Raw genomic sequence first — 16038 nt, 5'->3', positions numbered from 1 at the left:
CACAATCAAAGCTCCTATCAATACAAGTATAACTAAAGTATGTCTTCTTCTTCGCTTGCATTCTCATAATTTCATTCTGGAAGTCATTGTTCAATTGACTCTCCACATTTTGCAGCATTTCCTTCAATGTCTCATTATTATTCATCAATTGGCAAATCACTTATTTCTCTTGCATTGTCAGATCAGGATCAATCCATTCAAAAAACCCGCAATCATCAACCTGTCAAAACAAAATAATACTTTTTAACAGGTTCAGATACAACATTGTTCAAAATTGCTAAGTTAAAGATAAGAAGTATTGCTCTACTTCTGATAAGTATGACTGCATCAACCAGTTATAAATTACTTACCCTCAATGTTGAAGAGCAAAAGAATCTCCTAGCAAGATTTCTTGGGGTCCACAAGGTATGGAGGGTTGCTCGTTGGATGCTTGTATGAAACATTACAATTGTCACTCATGAATTGACTCAATGCTCCGCCACCACAGTTAGAACTTCCATTCTGCATTGATTTACGTTCAAAAATAGGAGCAAACCACTAATCTAAGGCCGACTCATCGCACAAATGCTTATGACAGAGCTGAACTTTGCAAAGGCCAGAGAAGGTATATGAAATACGGCGTCCTCCAATGAGCAAGTCATACGGGTCTGGAATATATGTAGATCGGGCATCTTTTCCGGTGGACAACGTGGGCACTCCAATATCTGCCGCTTCTTTAATTGTGATGAATTAGGCAACCATTCTAAGGAACTGCGTCCGTCAATATACGACTTCTCTAATGATTTCAATTTCTCCAGACCCTGAGTCTCCATTAGCCCAGGGCAATTAGTCACACTCAAACTCTTGGAGCCCCTCTAATCTCGAAATTACAAGCCTCTCAAGCATTGCATTATTCTTCAAATCCAAACGACGGAGCTTCTCCGGTTGCTGTCCAAGAACATCATCCAATTTGACTTCCCTCAGCCGACAATTATGAAGGCACAAACTAGACAGATTTGTCAAGTTTGAAAACAGTGACCTTCCCATGGGTGACTTCATATCATGTAGAGTCAATCCTTTAAGACTGGACGGAAGCCCCACCAAAAATCGCGGGTCAACACAAGTTATCTCAAGAATCTGAAGCCGAGAAAGAGTAGCCGAATTAATCGGGGGAAATGTAAAATCTCCATGGACAAGTGTCAATCTCTCCAGATAAGATAACCTCCTGATCCACTCTATATTTGGAGCTCCTTGTCTAAATTTTGACAACCTAGGAGTGCCACCCCATATATGAAGATCGACTAAGTTAGTCAGGTATGAGAGGTCAAGGGCTGTCCACAATAAATTAGATGAGAACTTTAACTCCTTCAAATTCACAGGGAGCTCTGGCAACTGTTCAAGTTTATCACAACGATCCAAATGAAGTTGTTGGAGAAGAGAAAGCTTACTCATAGTTGTGGGCAATCTCCTAATCTTGCTCTCTGATAGCTTTAGCGTAGTAAAAAAGGATAGACCCCCAATTTCACATGGAATTTCCCCCTTTAGATTTTTACAGAAAATCGCATGCAAAGCTTTAAGATTTCCTAGCATCCATGTGGCCTTTGGTAGCTCTCTGATCGCACTAAAGTCTAGACATAAAATCTCCAACAATTTGAGATTTCCAATAGAAGTAGGTAATTCCATGATACGTGTTCCCCTCAAATCTCGCTCATGCAAAGACTCCATCCCTCCTATTTGGTTCGGTAGCTTCTTTATAGGAGTCTCACAAATACTCATCTTCCTCAATTTTTTTAGATTCCCAATAGAAGCAAGTAATTTTCTGATTTTTGTGCCATTCAAATATAGCTCAAGCAAAGACTCTAATCCTCCTATTGGGTTCAATAGCTTCTTTATCGCAGTTTCAGAAAGTCTCACTGTCCTCAACATTTTAAGATCTCTGATGGAGTCTGAAAGTGTTCTAAGAAAAGAACAATTATCTAAAGACAAATACTCCAGACACGTCATCTCTCCAATGGAATGATGAAGTTCTCGAACATGCATCCCCCCTATTTCTAGCTTTGACAAGGATTTTAGACTACCTAATACAGAAGGTACTGGAAAAAGCTCGCAACGGTTCCTCTCCGGGAAACCATAAGAGATGATTTGCAAGTGCTTCAAGTGCTCCAACTTAGAGAGAGAGCCATCAACCACTACCAAGTTTGAAGACTCTTCAATAACCAATCTCTTCAAATTCGAGCATTACGAGAAGTTGGGAGTCCTTTTTAAGCTTTGGCAAAAAAAGATCTCTATGACTTTCAAGTTCTTGCTCACCTACAAAAACAAACCAAGAATCAGCCAAGTCAAGAATGGCAAATTGGTAAGTTTGGTTAGCGAGACAAATGTGAGAAAAATTAAACCGCACAGTATAATGTTTGTACCAGGCATGACCCCCATCCGGCCCAATCTTCAGTAATGTCACCATGCCAAAGCTTGAGCACGGTTAACTTCTCGAGACACAAATTCGTCACGTTTAATTCCGAAGGGCAAAAAAGCCAAGAGAGCCATGCTAACTTGGAGAGAAGGTTCTTAAAGTTCCCTACAAAGTTTCCGCCCTTTAATTCCAAGTATCTTAGATTGGGCAGCTTTGAAAATTCTTTACTCGTGAAACTATGCTCTTCGTAGAGTCTTGTTAATATGAGTGCTACGATTTTGTCTGTCCCCTAGTGATAGGAAAAGCATACGTGAACATTTGAATTGGATGACAAACATAGTGATGTACACACATTACTGCTTCATCTGTACAGATCTAAATTGACCATAACAAAGAGTCAATCAAGTTAATCCGACTGGTTCATACAATTGAAAAGAGTTATTTACACCGTATAAAGCATAATAATATTTCTAATCCATCAGTTTAAGCGAATTCCTATCGCTAAATTACAAAATAAAACTTTATTATCGATGAGCAAAACCGCTTAATAGAAAATACTGCCTAAATTTTTTATTTTTTTTTTTGCAACACAAAAAACCTGCAATGGTTTTGCAATTTAGAAGAAGTTGCTGGACCGAATTCCAAAAAGTCTCTTGAGTGTATAACCCCATTGCGACTCTAAGGATCGAAACCTGCTTGGTATGTTCCGTATGGAAGCCTGCTTTACTCTAGAGCGTCCCTTTATTAGGTTTCATATGAGTTTTATTACAAGACGAAGATCAATGTACAAAAAATCCTACTTGTTTTGGGACTAGCTGTGGATTCTACAGGATAAAAAGATCAATATACAAAAAGGATTTGTTTCAAAATAGTAAACGATATTCAACAAACCTTATAAAAGTCTCTCGTATATTGTATGAAAGCTCTACCGGACTATACACAAAAGATTGCATATTACAATTAATCACTAATTCTATTACCAAATTTGAGGTTAAGGGTCTCATTGCAATGCAGAGTAACGTTGCAAATGATTCCCAACTTAGCAAAAAGGAATAAAATCGGCCTTGAAAAGCTTTGATAGACTAGGAAGTCACAATATGGATCTGTTTTCATATAATTTGTGGAATAACTTTTGTATTTAAATGTATTCCCCAAGTGTTTGCTATTAATTACTTTCATGTTGTAAATGTAACTTATCAACACCTTTTAAATACGATATGTAACATAATTAACATCATGAATTTTTACACAAATCTTTTCCTTATTTTCTTTGCCAAAAGAAAAATTAAACAAAAAAAATATACCTGCAAGAAACTAACTCCACAACCATTAATAAATGCATGGTCGATTTTTTTCCTAACGAAAATAGTAAGGTGACAATAGCTTACCTCTTTCAATTGAACCACGTCAAAGGCAATCTTGGACTCCCACAACCTATTATGCTTCCCTGGAAAATCGACGTCTTCGCGCTGAACAATTTCTCTTCCAAGATCTTTAAGTTGATCATGCATTCATAGTCTTATCATATTCTACTATCTTTATCAAAGACATACGAGTGAGGACAAGTAGTTCACTTTTTGGGAAATAGTTGGAAGCTTTCCACATATAGTATGGGTCGAGTCTTTCTCTTCCAATAAAGAAACATGTGATATCAAGAAAGATCTCTCTTTGACGATGCTCTAACATGTCATAACTAATCTTTAATTTATTGAAGACTTCTTGCTTTGACATAGAATCTAACTTCTTCATTGTGTCTATCCAAAACTTTTTGCTTTTGCAGCAAAGTGAGGATCCAATAACCTCGAGAGCTAATGGAAGTCCACTTGTCTTTCTAATAATTTTGTGTGAGATATCATCAAAGTCATGTGGTGGCAAATCCTTCCTGAAGGCATGTTTGCTAAAAAACTGAAGAGCATGGAATGAATCCATTTCTGTCATTTCATAGATTTTAAACTCTTCAGAATGTGCTTGGAAACTACTCTCTTCATCCTCATCTTTGATTGGCAAAAAGTTGATGTCCCTTGTTGTAATGATGATTTTGCTTCCTGGATCAAACCAATCGCTCTTTCCTGCCTGTTTAGAGAGTTGAGCCCACTAATCCATGTCATCAAGAACAAGAAGAACTTTCTTATCACGAAACCTTTCTCTTATTATTTTAATCCCTACATCAACATAATTGTGGATCTCTAGAGATCTGCCTTGGAGAATTTCCGATAACAACTGTTTTTGTAAGTCAACAATTCTATCATGTTGCTCAGATTTGCGAATGTCCGAAAGGAAGCTACAACCTTGAAATTGATTGGAGATTTGATTAAAGACAGCACTTGCGAGGGTTGTCTTACCGATACCACCCATTCCATGGATGACCAAGTAGCGAACATTACGAGAACCTTCGTTTAACATGTCCATGATAGCTTCAACATGATCATGGATCACGACTAAATGATCAGGCAGATTTCTCCTTCTTTTCATCAGCTTGGTCAAAACCTCATCAACAAGTGTTGATGATTTCACCATGGCTGCCATATTGACATAAGAGTCTTAGCGTGAAACACATGGCAAGTGAACTCTTGACTTGGGGAATACTGTAGACACAAAACTAGTCGGATTTTTGAATGGGCTTGGTTTTACCGAATGAAAGCTCACTTTCTTTAGTAAATGGAAATCTCGACTAATGAAAGAATTAGATCAATACTATATTTGGACGACTGGTTCAGGAATAGAAGATAATAATTACAAGGAAAAAAGAGAAAGAAAGATGGATTAACCAATATACTGTGTTGGTAGGAGTAATTAAAACAGGAAAAAAATGGGAGAAAATTCTATTCCTTATAATCATCTCACTTTTTATTGCTAGGGAAAAATAAAAAAACGAAAGCAGATTCCAAACTCACGCTCTTACCCTTTGTCCTTCGTGCCCCATCCCCTGATTTTTGCGACCTCGATCAGAGCCTCTTTCCATTGTAGAACTTCATCACACCTGAACTTCTCCTCATGCTTCTCTAGAGCGTCGAGGTACAATCGAGTTTTGAGTTTCACATCGTCGGGATTCACATCACAGAAAATAGGTAGGATCACTTTGTCATTCACTTTGCTCGAGCACTCCACCATGTGTGTGAGCTCACGAAGACACCACACACTGGATGCATAGTTCCTAGAGAAGATGGGCACATATATTTTGGAGGATTCGATGGCATGCAGAAGCTCGCCTTCAATCTTTTCGCCCTTTCGGATCTCTTCGTCGTATCTGAAGACGCAAATCCCACCTCTGACCAAGGAGTGATAGAGGCAATCGGTGAAGTTGAGGCGGGTGTCGGGGTTTTTGAAACTCAAGAACACCTCGAATTTGGCTCCCGACGACAAAACGCGTCATCGACACAAGCGGACGTCATCGCTGCATCTGGAGAGTCCTTCTTTCTCTTCATCCTCCTTCAGGAGCTCAAGATCTTCACCGGATTAGATCACAGCGAGATGTGGAGTCCTTTCTGAATCTGATCTGGGATTCCTCAAGAGGAATTAGTAAAGCGCCAAGAGGCAGGAGAATTGAGATGCGCTCTCGCTGTATTTTCAAAATCTGATCTTCACCGGGTTTGCTTTTGTCTTAGCACCGAAAGGGAAAAGATTTGCGACGCCTTTAATAAGTAAAGCCAATGAAAGTCCGCCAAAGTGGCGGCAGGGTCTACTTTACCATGATATTTGAAAGCTTTGCTGGTACCATTGTGCTGGCAATAAATGAGGTTGCTTTACCCTGTTCCTTCTTCTGCGAAAGTACTTCATATCTAGAAGTAGTAGTTCAAAATGTACACACCCTTTATCGTAGTGTACATGTAGGGAAAAAATCGCAGAAGAAGTCGTTAACCTTTCAATATACAACAAAAGAATTATCCAAGAATATAGATTGAATCACCAGTGAATGATGGACGAATCTACAACTTCACAACTGTCCAAAAATAATCACAACGAAAATATTCTTATTCCGTAGTGTTAATACCAATCGTCTTCTCAAAGTAGTAATGGAGACATTTTGTGTGTTATTCTGATAGAGAGGAGAACATACGTTTTTCTGTATGTTCGTTTCTACGTATCTTTTGTTGTCTCTCTCAGGAATTTATTTTAACTTCCCTTGAAAGACAACCACACACCTCTTCAAAAGGGTTCCTCTCATAACACACCCCATCATAGGCAAACCGATGCCACTTGAACACACCGAAATATAACTGTATATTATGCCATATGAAATGAAATTTCCTCAATCAGTTCTAGTGTTGCATGATTTTTATGTTTTTCAGGAGGGTAACCATCTTCCTTCCTTTATAGAATTGAAGAACCTAAGAACTAGTATTACTTTGAATACAGCATTGCCATTCTTCGAATTTCCCTGTATGGGATTGGTATGTTTGACATTCAGAAGAGCAATCATAAACCTTAACAACAAACAACAGATAATGAACTTATCGCTCTGGGGTCACTAACACGGTTGCGTTCAGTTCTATAGTCTTTTATGAGTACTATATGCTCCACATTTCATGTGTTATAACTTACTATTACTTATTTATCTACTTTTGACTTGACTCTTGATCTTATGGTATCTCTTCACTAAAGTATCCAAAACCGTTTATATCAAGTCACTAATTTATAAGGCTAAAAATGAACCGAAAATCACCAATTTCAATTCGCTGCAAAGTCGTGAATGGATATGTAGATCATTCGAAAGGCTTCCTGTGTTGACATTTTAATGACAACCACAATGAACAAAATCGCATTGCTCTTGCTTTTTACCTCTTAAATCCTACCAATCGGAGCATTCCTAGCATCGGTTTATTTGATAGATCGGGTGACCTTTCTTTAGAGTTGTCGAATTCAATTGCCAGTGTATTTCAATGATTCCATTTCCTACTTTCTAACAAGCCTACAATTTGAATTAGCTCCGGGGATTCAGTCAATACCACCCATTGTGTTGCGGAAGCCAAGCGATCGAACAATAAAATTGACAGAACAAGAAAATAAATCGGACACCAAATTTATGTAGTTCGGTCGTAGTGACCTACGTCCACGGGAAGAGCAGCACGAAATTCTACTATAGATCAAGCGATACAACGGAGAATACAACCACACTCGAGTCACTCAAACACTCTCTGTATTTCCCAAGCCCCAATTACACCCAATAGCTCACACAGTGTTTGGCCCCATAATTCCTCACGAAATAATCTCTCAATCTCATGAATGAATTATATACAAATTCTTACCAGAAGAATTTAATCAACTTCAACACTAACTTCATGGATGTAATTCACGAATATCCTCTGCACGTCTTCGCACACCAAGCACTCGCAAGCTAGCGGCGCTTCAAGAAGTCTTCTTCATCAACAATAGCGCACCAAGACCTCTGTGCGGCCAAAAACAGAACAGCCCGTATTTATGCTTAGGTTCCACGGTCAATGTGGACTCCATACAAATATACTTATTTCCTTGGGTTAATACCACCAAAAACCCCAAACTGGTACGCGTGTGACAATTTTACCCCGAACTTTTTTTTTTACCACCAAAAACCCCAAATTGGTACACCTGTGACAATTTTACCCCGAACATACCACAAAAAACCCCAAACCGGTACACTTGTGACAATTTTACCCTGAACATACTACAAAAAACCCCAAATTGGTACACATGTGATAATTTTACCATGAACTAAAATTTTAATATTATTTTTTATTTTTTCAAAATTTTATTTTTTTTTTATTTTTTTTTCTTCATCTTCAACCTCTGGACCGGCGACCGGCCAAAGGCGGAAGCCGGCGAGGTCGGCCCCGCCGGCGAGGTTGGCCCTGCCGGCTACTAGTGAGGCTCGATCTCGCCGGCGTTGGCGAGGGCCGCCCTCGCCGGCGTCTGGTGAGGGCGACCCTCACCTGTGTCAGGCGAGAGCTATCCTCGCCTAAGTCGGGTGAGGGCGGTCCTCGCTCGCACCGGCGAGGTCGAGCCTCACCAGCGACCGGCAGGGCCGACCTCGCCGGCTTTCGCCTCTGACCGATCGCCGGTCCAGCGACCGGCTAGAGGTTGAAGATGAAGAAAAAGAAAAGAAAAGAAAAAATAAAAAAATTAATAAAAAAATTCGAAAAAATATTAAAAAATTATTAGTTCGGGATAAAATTATCACAGGTGTACCAGTTTGGGGTTTTTCGTGATCAAAAAAATAGTTTAGGGTAAATTTGTCACGGGTTTACCAGTTTGGAGTAAAATTGTCGCAAGTGTACTAGTTTAGGGTTTTTGGTGGTAAAAAAAAATTTTGGGGTAAAATTATCACAGGTGTACCAGTTTGGGGTTTTTTGTGGTAGAAAAAAAGTTCGGGGTAAAATTATCACATGCGTACCATTTTGGGGTTTTTTGTGGTATTAACCCTATTTCCTTTTCCGAATCCAACTTTCTCTGACACACGTGGCAAGAAGTCCACAATTTCCTCTTTCACAGTCAAAGTCTTCTAGGCCAACGTTGGACTCAATCCTGCTGATTTCTTCCGGACTTCGATAGATAATCGTTATCTTTTATTTTGCACCCATGTTGACCGAGTCAAAGAAGAAGACTCACTTAGACTTTCCTTTTCTTGTTTTGTTTGGAATCCTTGAGCAACGAAACTTTTGCACCGAAAAGGAAACTCTGAATTTCCATGGCTTATATTTGGACGTCCGCAAATACTAATTCATCATGGGTCGGGTTTCGTTCACGTGCTCAAACTCAAGATATATTTTCAACACATTGGAGCTGCTTTGAACATGAATTGATTGATCGGAAAGTCTCACATGCAAATGAAAAAAGTTCTGCCTTGACAATGCGAGAGAAGATTGTACCTAGAGCTTTCTCCCTCATCGTAAAGCCGGAAAGGGCCGTCGAAGTCATGTAACCTCCGGCAAAAGAAAACTTCAAGATGACAAGACAGATGACGTTTCCGGGTTAAGTACATCAGGCAAACTTTCCAGCAATGTAAAAGAATAAAAAACTCAATTCCTTTAGCTTATGTGAATTTGATAGATTATGTATACTTTGAACGCAATGACAATTCTCAATTGGGAACTCTTTCAAAGGATTCCAGTCCTGTAAGCCTTGAATCTCAATTAGCTCCACAATCGAAAGCAATCATCGGAGCTGCTTCAACCACGATAACTTGGAAAGCCGCACCATCAATTCGCAAAGAGCCACATAGGAGGAATGGAGGTTCTCTAGTTGTCCTAGCACATCAAACTCGATCCCTATTAGCCAACACCGTTGGACCGCGAAAGTGGACAACCTTTTCAAGTTGGAAAGGAGAGGCTACTCTAATGGTGACTCCACATCTACCAAAGCCAAATCTTTCGAGACTGGATGGAAGTCGCGTCAGAGATCGCTGGTCGACACAAGTTATTTTGAGAAAGTCGAGAATGGGTACCCAAATCAGTCGAAGGCAAGATCATATCTTCAACTAGTGACAATTTCCTCAGGTGAGATAGCCTCCCTAGCCATCCTACCTCTGGAGTTTGAACTCGTCTGGTTTTTTAGGACATAAAAGTGCCATCAATTATTTCTAAATGAACTAAGTTTATTAGGTTCGAGAGGTTCGAAATAATTAACAATGATGAAGACGAAAACACACTAACCTTGTTAGATATTTGGGAATTTATAACACAACTCACATGCTTGACATAGTGTGGGCACACTACAAACTATTCAAAAATGTTAAGTTATTAGATAAAGACGTGATTTAATATTTGAATATTAGGATGCATCTCAACAATCTCTCCATCACATGAGCCTGTTAACATATTCGGTTGGATCAACTTCACTAGAAAACTTAAGCCTTTTAATTATGCCAATTTAGTCCTAAATATTTTTACATTTTTCGAATTGAGTCCTTCCAACTAATTTTGGGCAGAAATCACCGACGTAAACGCTAGCTATCCTACGTGGCACAGCTGATGCTGACATAGATAATTTTTACAATTTTTTGAAAAAATTGGATTTTTTTCTTCTTTTTTTTCCTTTCATTCTGGCCGGTGACCTTGGTCTAGGCCCATGCCGGCCGCTGGCAAGGACCACGACCCTAGCCGGCTAAAATGAAAGGAAAAAAGAAAAGAAAGATAAAAAGATAAAAGTAATAAATATATATAAAATATTATTAAAAAATATCCACGGCAGTGCTAGCCGTGCCACGTAAGATGACCGGCGTCCACATCAGCGATTTCCGATCAAAATTGGCCAGATGGACTCAATTGGCAAAATGTAAAAAGGTTTAGAATTAAATTAGCACAATCAAAATGTATAGGACTTTTTTGGTGCTTTTCCCATAACCTCCCTAGCCATCCTACCTCTGGAGTTTTAACTCGTCTGGTTATTTAGGATTCTTTTTTATTTTATTTTGGTCACTCAAAACATTTCATTTCATTTCATGTAGGTAAAATAGAAGAACAACAACCCATATGGGCTTCGGAACAAAAAACATCCAAAAGAGATTCAAGGGGGCTTGAACCCCCAGTTCAGAGGGAGAGACTCACGGAAGTAGGCTTTAAGGTGCTGCATGAAAACCATTCTGGTTCTGTCCAGAACTGGTTTTTTTGTTCCCAGAATCAGTTTTGGACCAGAAACCCGTTTGGTAAAGCAATTTCATTTTTCTATTTCCGAGACAAGTTTGCTTCCAAAACTGATTCTGAAACCAGAAATGAGAACCAAAAAAAAGTTGGTTTTTCATTTCTGGAACAAAAGTGAGAACCATTTATGAGGAATTCATTTTCTTCAACACACATATTCATATGGAAGTCACAATCTTTGAGGTGAGAAAAAAAAGCAAAAAATCAAAAATTTCAAAACTTAACAGAATGGTTTAGAATCTGTGGCTACCCACTTTCAGTGAAATTTAAATTTTTTTAGGTACCGAAAAAAATAAAAATAAAAAATAAAAAATTTCACAAAATGGCTTAGAAAACCTATGGCCACCCACTTTGAGCAAAATTTAATTTTTTTAGTTGCCAAAAAAAATAAAAAATTCTAAAATTTAAAAACTTCACAGAATATCTTAGAATACCTGTAGCCACCCAATTTGAGCGAAATTTTATTTTTTTAGGTGCCGAAAAAAATAAAAAAATAAAAAGCAAAAAATAAAAATTTCAAAACTTCACAGAATGGCTTGGAATACTTGTGGCCATCCACTTTGAGTGAAATTTAAATTTTTAAGGTGCCGAAAAAAAAAAAAAAATAAAAATTTCAAAACTTCACAGAATAGCTTAAAATACCCGCATGGTCACCCACTTTGAGTGAAATTTAAATTTTTTATATGCCAAAAAAATAAAAATAAGAAAAAAAGTAAAAATTTCAAAACTTTACAAAATGGCTTAAAATACCTGTGGCCACCCACTTTGAGCGGAATTTTATTTTTTTAGGTGCCGAAAAAAATTAAAAAAAAAAGAAAAAAAGAAAAAATTTCAAAACTTCACAAAATGGCTTAGAATACCTATGGCCATTCACTTTAAGTGAAATTTAAATTTTTTTAGGTGCCGAAAAAAATAAAAAATAAATAAAAAATAAAAAACTTCACAAAATTGCTTAGAATACCTATGGCCACCCACTTTGAGTGAAATTTAATTTTTTTTAGGTGTCGAAAAAAAAATAAAAATAAGCAAAAAAGAAAAATTTTCAAAACTTCACAGAGTGGCTTAGAATACATGTGGCCATCCACTTTGAGTGAAATTTAATTTTCTTTAAGAACCAAAAAAAATAAAATAAAAAATAAAAAATACCATTTGGGCATCTAAAAAAAATTAAATTTTACTCAAAGTGGGTGGCTAGAGGTATTGTAAGTCATTCTGTGAAGTTTTGAAATTTTTGATTTTTTATGTTTTTTTTCACCTAAAAAAATTTAAATTTCACTCAAAGTGGATGTCCACATGTATTCTAAGTCATTCTGTGAAGTTTTGAAATTTTTGATTTTTTGCTTTTTTTTCACCTCCAAAAATTAAAATTTCACTCAAAGTGAGTGGCCACAGGTATTCAAAGCCATTTTGTAAAGTTTTGAAATTTTTGAGATTTTGAATTTTTTTGGGCACCTTAAAAAATTTAAATTTCACTCAAAGTGGGTGGCCACATGTATTCTAAACTATTCTGTGAAGTTTTGAAATTTTTGATTTTTTGATTTTTTTTTGGGCACCTAAAAAAATTTAAATTTCACTAAAAGTGGGTGACCACAGGTATTCTAAGCAATTCTGTGAAGTTTTGAAATTTTTGATTTCTTGATTTTTTTTTTGAAAAAATTCAACAAATTTCCTATTTTCCCGAAATCTAAATTTTTTTTATTTTCTCGACATTTTGATGATTTTTTCTGGAATTTTTCAATTTTTTGGGATTTTCTGAATTCTTTTAAAGATTTTTATGAATTTTTCGGATTTTTTATTCCATTTCTAAAAAAATGGATTTTTGTTCCTGGAAATAGAATTTTCTGTTGTTTATCAAACGGGTTTTTATTTCAGGAAATAGAAATTTTGTGCTGTTATCAAACGGGTTTCTGTTCTAGAAATAGAAATTTTTTGTCATTATCAAACGGGTTTTTTTTCTCAGAAACTCATCCAGGAACCAGAAATAGAAAAATCTATTTCTGGTTCAGGAACTCATTCCGGAACAGAATGGTTATCATTCGCTACCTAACTATCCAATCCGCGGCTTTATTAAGGTCTATGGAACAGTGGGCCAGTCGAAGAGAAGGAAAAAAAGGAAAAGCAAGGCCCGGCCCTCCACGAAAAGTGCAATTCCATCCCACGGTACTTGATCGTCACCCAAAACAAGCTGAACTGAAGAAGTCTTGCTATCAGACTCCACCCATAAGACTTTTCCTCCCTTTCTGTTCTCCCACTCGTGCTCAAAAGGGCCATAAATTATATCTAGATGAGCTAAGTTGGTTAGGTTCGAAACAATTAACAATGATGAAGACGAAAACACACTAACCTTGTTAAACTCGCAGGAGCTCTGTCAACCGTTAAAGCTTATCACAAGCCCTAAAAGAAGTTCTTGCAGGTTGGCACTATTGGGTCGACGCAGCCGAGACCAAAAACTTCATGGGAGAGAAATCACCAAGAGAGAGTTTAACTCCTTACTCTTCAATAAATTATGGGCCAATTAAGATAATTAACTGTTCCATACTACACCAATTTTTCAATAAGGAAATTTATGACACAATTCTCACATGTGAAGTCTTGCTATCAGACTCCACCCATAAGACTTTTCCTCCCTTTGTTCTCCCACTCGTGCTTAAGAGCGCCATAAATTATATCTAGATGAACTAAGTTGGTTAGGTTCGAAACAATTAACAATGACGAAGACGAAAACACACTAACCTTGTTAAACTCGCAGAAGCTCTGCCAACCATTAAAGCTTATCACAAGCCCTAAAAGAAGTTCTTGCAGGTTATGGAAAAGCTGACCTATGGTTGTTGGCACTGTTGGGTCGATGCAGCCAAGGCCAAAAACCTTCATGGGAGAGAAATCACCGAGAGAGAGTTTGACTCCTTGCTCTTCAATAAATTATGGGCCAATTAGGATAATTAACTGTTTCATACCATACCAATTCTCCAATATGGGAATTTATGACACAATTCACACATGTGAAATATTGTGCAAACATTATTACCCATTCAAAAAGTTTAAGCGGTAAGATTAAGGCATGATTTAATAGTCGAATATTTTAACACTCCCTCCTACGCATAAGCTGGACTTTAGCCTAAGACTATAGTGTGGAAATATGTAATAGGTGGGGAAATAGTGGTTTAAAAAGATTTGAACATAAGATCTCATCTGATGCCACTATCAACTGTTCCAAAAGCTTGGACCTTCTACTCTAATAATACTATATAAAACATCTTGCGTTTTGCTTTTGGAAGGCAATGATTCCCTGAGATCTTGAATAATATCTTAGCACGATTAGCACGAAATACTGAATCAATCTTTCTAGGCAATGCGAAATTTTGTAAAACCACTATCAATTGTTATTAAGCCGTTAGATGAAGTCAAAATTTAATATTTAACTATTATGGTGCATCTCAACAATTTCCCCGTCATTTGAGCTTGTCAATATATTCAGTTGGATCAACATTCGCTTAAAAGTTTAAGCCAATGAATTATGTGCCAACTAAAAAATCAATTGCTCTACATCACACTATACCAATTTTTCGATGCGAGACTGCACGTACGTCTCAATAGGCACTATCGTAACCTTGCTACGTGATAGGTCTATTAGGAAGAAACAGGAGCAGTGGACCGATTACCCATTTCAGAGGTGGAGCTGTGGTTAGGATTTTAGGAAATTTTTCGGGCAACTCAAAGGGGAGAATATAACACGGCCAATTGTACAAGCTAAAGTTAGAGGTTTTTTAGGGTATTAGGCCTATAGATGGGTATGTTGATTGTGCATAGATCACAAAAGTCGATCCTCGAGTACAAGAATGTCTCCGAATGTATATGAATTTGTTTACAAGATGGTAAATTTCGCTAATCTTCAGTCTTTTTGTACTGATTCACAATGTATGTACGGAGAAAATATTAGGTGAGTTGAACACTCCATGTAAGCTATACAACACACCATTCGGCTGATGACACGTGGTGGACAGGGCCTACCGGTCAGATTTTGTAGTCCCCCGTTACTCCACTTTCAGATCTTCTCTCTCCTTTGTTACTCTCTTTCTTCTTTCACTGTTTTCTTCTGTTTCTTTTTGTGTTTCGAGACCATGGACAACGCTCGCGCTTGAATTGCAGTGTCACCAGCCAACCATTGACGATCGCTCACGAGCACGCCGACGCTCATCCATGGCCGTTGTCGGCGTCGTTCGGGCATGCTATTGACCCCCTTGGGTATCCATCTTTCCCATCCACCATGGACGACGCTCGCGGCCAGCCATGGACGACGCTCATCCATGTCCATGGTCGTCGTTGGCATCGAGCAACGCCGGACGGGACGGCTCGATCTGGAAGTTTGGCTAGATCTGGAGCCATGGCTGCTTGTCACTCGCGGCCACAATGCAGAGATTATGGCCCCAAAAATAAAAGAAGAAACAAAAATGAAGCTCTGCTTCTGCATTGTGGGTCCATAATGGCGGTGGTGTGCTTCTGGTATGTGTACCAGAAGAAGAAGAAGATGGTGAAAAGTGGGTGAGACGGAGAGGATAACGGCGGGGAGATAATGTGCAGGGAGAGAAATAACGGAGAAGAGAGAGAGACAGATGGGAGAGAGTAAAGGTTTATAGCGGGACCCACCTTGCCACGTGACATTTATTGGATAGAGTGCTGTATCATTGGCATATTCAACTCACCTAATATTTTCTCGTACGAGAGGTAGCCAACATATTTTGATCACGTCACTTGATAGGGAAAATCTCACTTACAAAGAATCGCAGCTACATGGGACTGCCAAAATATGGGTCCTAGGCTAAACGTCAAAATGGCTCTGACATGCTCAAAGGCTCCGGCACCATCTTTTTCAAGAAAATCATTTGAGGGGTTTCCATGTGGCAAGTTGGAGAGACAGGAAGGATCCAAAATTTGTTCATTTCGTTGCCACCAAACAGAACATCCTCTATGGTTGTCTCATGGAATGTCATCGAATTCCATAGGAATAACGGTACAGAAAGAAGCATCCCTTCACTAGCT

At 38.2% G+C, this 16038-nt stretch overlaps 1 protein-coding gene and 1 pseudogene across 1 annotated transcript; both read right to left on the bottom strand.

Moving 5' to 3' along the window:
• Nucleotides 1-360: 360 nt before the first annotated feature.
• Nucleotides 361-4881, bottom strand: LOC115661471 (disease resistance protein L6-like; annotated as a pseudogene).
• Nucleotides 4882-5287: 406 nt separating this feature from the next.
• On the bottom strand, nucleotides 5288-5781 carry LOC130134636 (disease resistance protein L6-like). Its single transcript, XM_056305884.1, has 2 exons — nucleotides 5729-5781; nucleotides 5288-5636 (listed from the first exon to the last, which is right to left on the bottom strand). Exons 1-2 carry the CDS (start codon nucleotides 5779-5781, stop codon nucleotides 5288-5290), a joined length of 402 nt encoding a protein of 133 aa, XP_056161859.1.
• Nucleotides 5782-16038: the final 10257 nt, after the last annotated feature.

The sequence above is a fragment of the Syzygium oleosum genome, unplaced genomic scaffold, assembly GCF_021117445.2.
Source record: "Syzygium oleosum isolate NSW1041296 unplaced genomic scaffold, Sole_v2.1 Sole_v2.40, whole genome shotgun sequence".
Lineage (NCBI taxonomy): Eukaryota > Viridiplantae > Streptophyta > Magnoliopsida > Myrtales > Myrtaceae > Syzygium > Syzygium oleosum.
The sequence above is the reverse complement of the archived record's forward strand: the minus strand, read 5'-3'. Positions and strand labels throughout refer to the sequence as shown.

Excerpts from the sequence above, each read along its gene's own strand:
- LOC130134636 (XM_056305884.1), bottom strand. The coding sequence starts at position 5,781 with ATGACGTCCGCTTGTGTCGATGACGCGTTTTGTCGTCGGGAGCCAAAT. Across the intron at positions 5,637-5,728 it reads CGTCGGGAGCCAAATTCGAG|ATACGACGAAGAGATCCGAA; the intron begins GTGTTCTTGAGT and ends TTGCGTCTTCAG.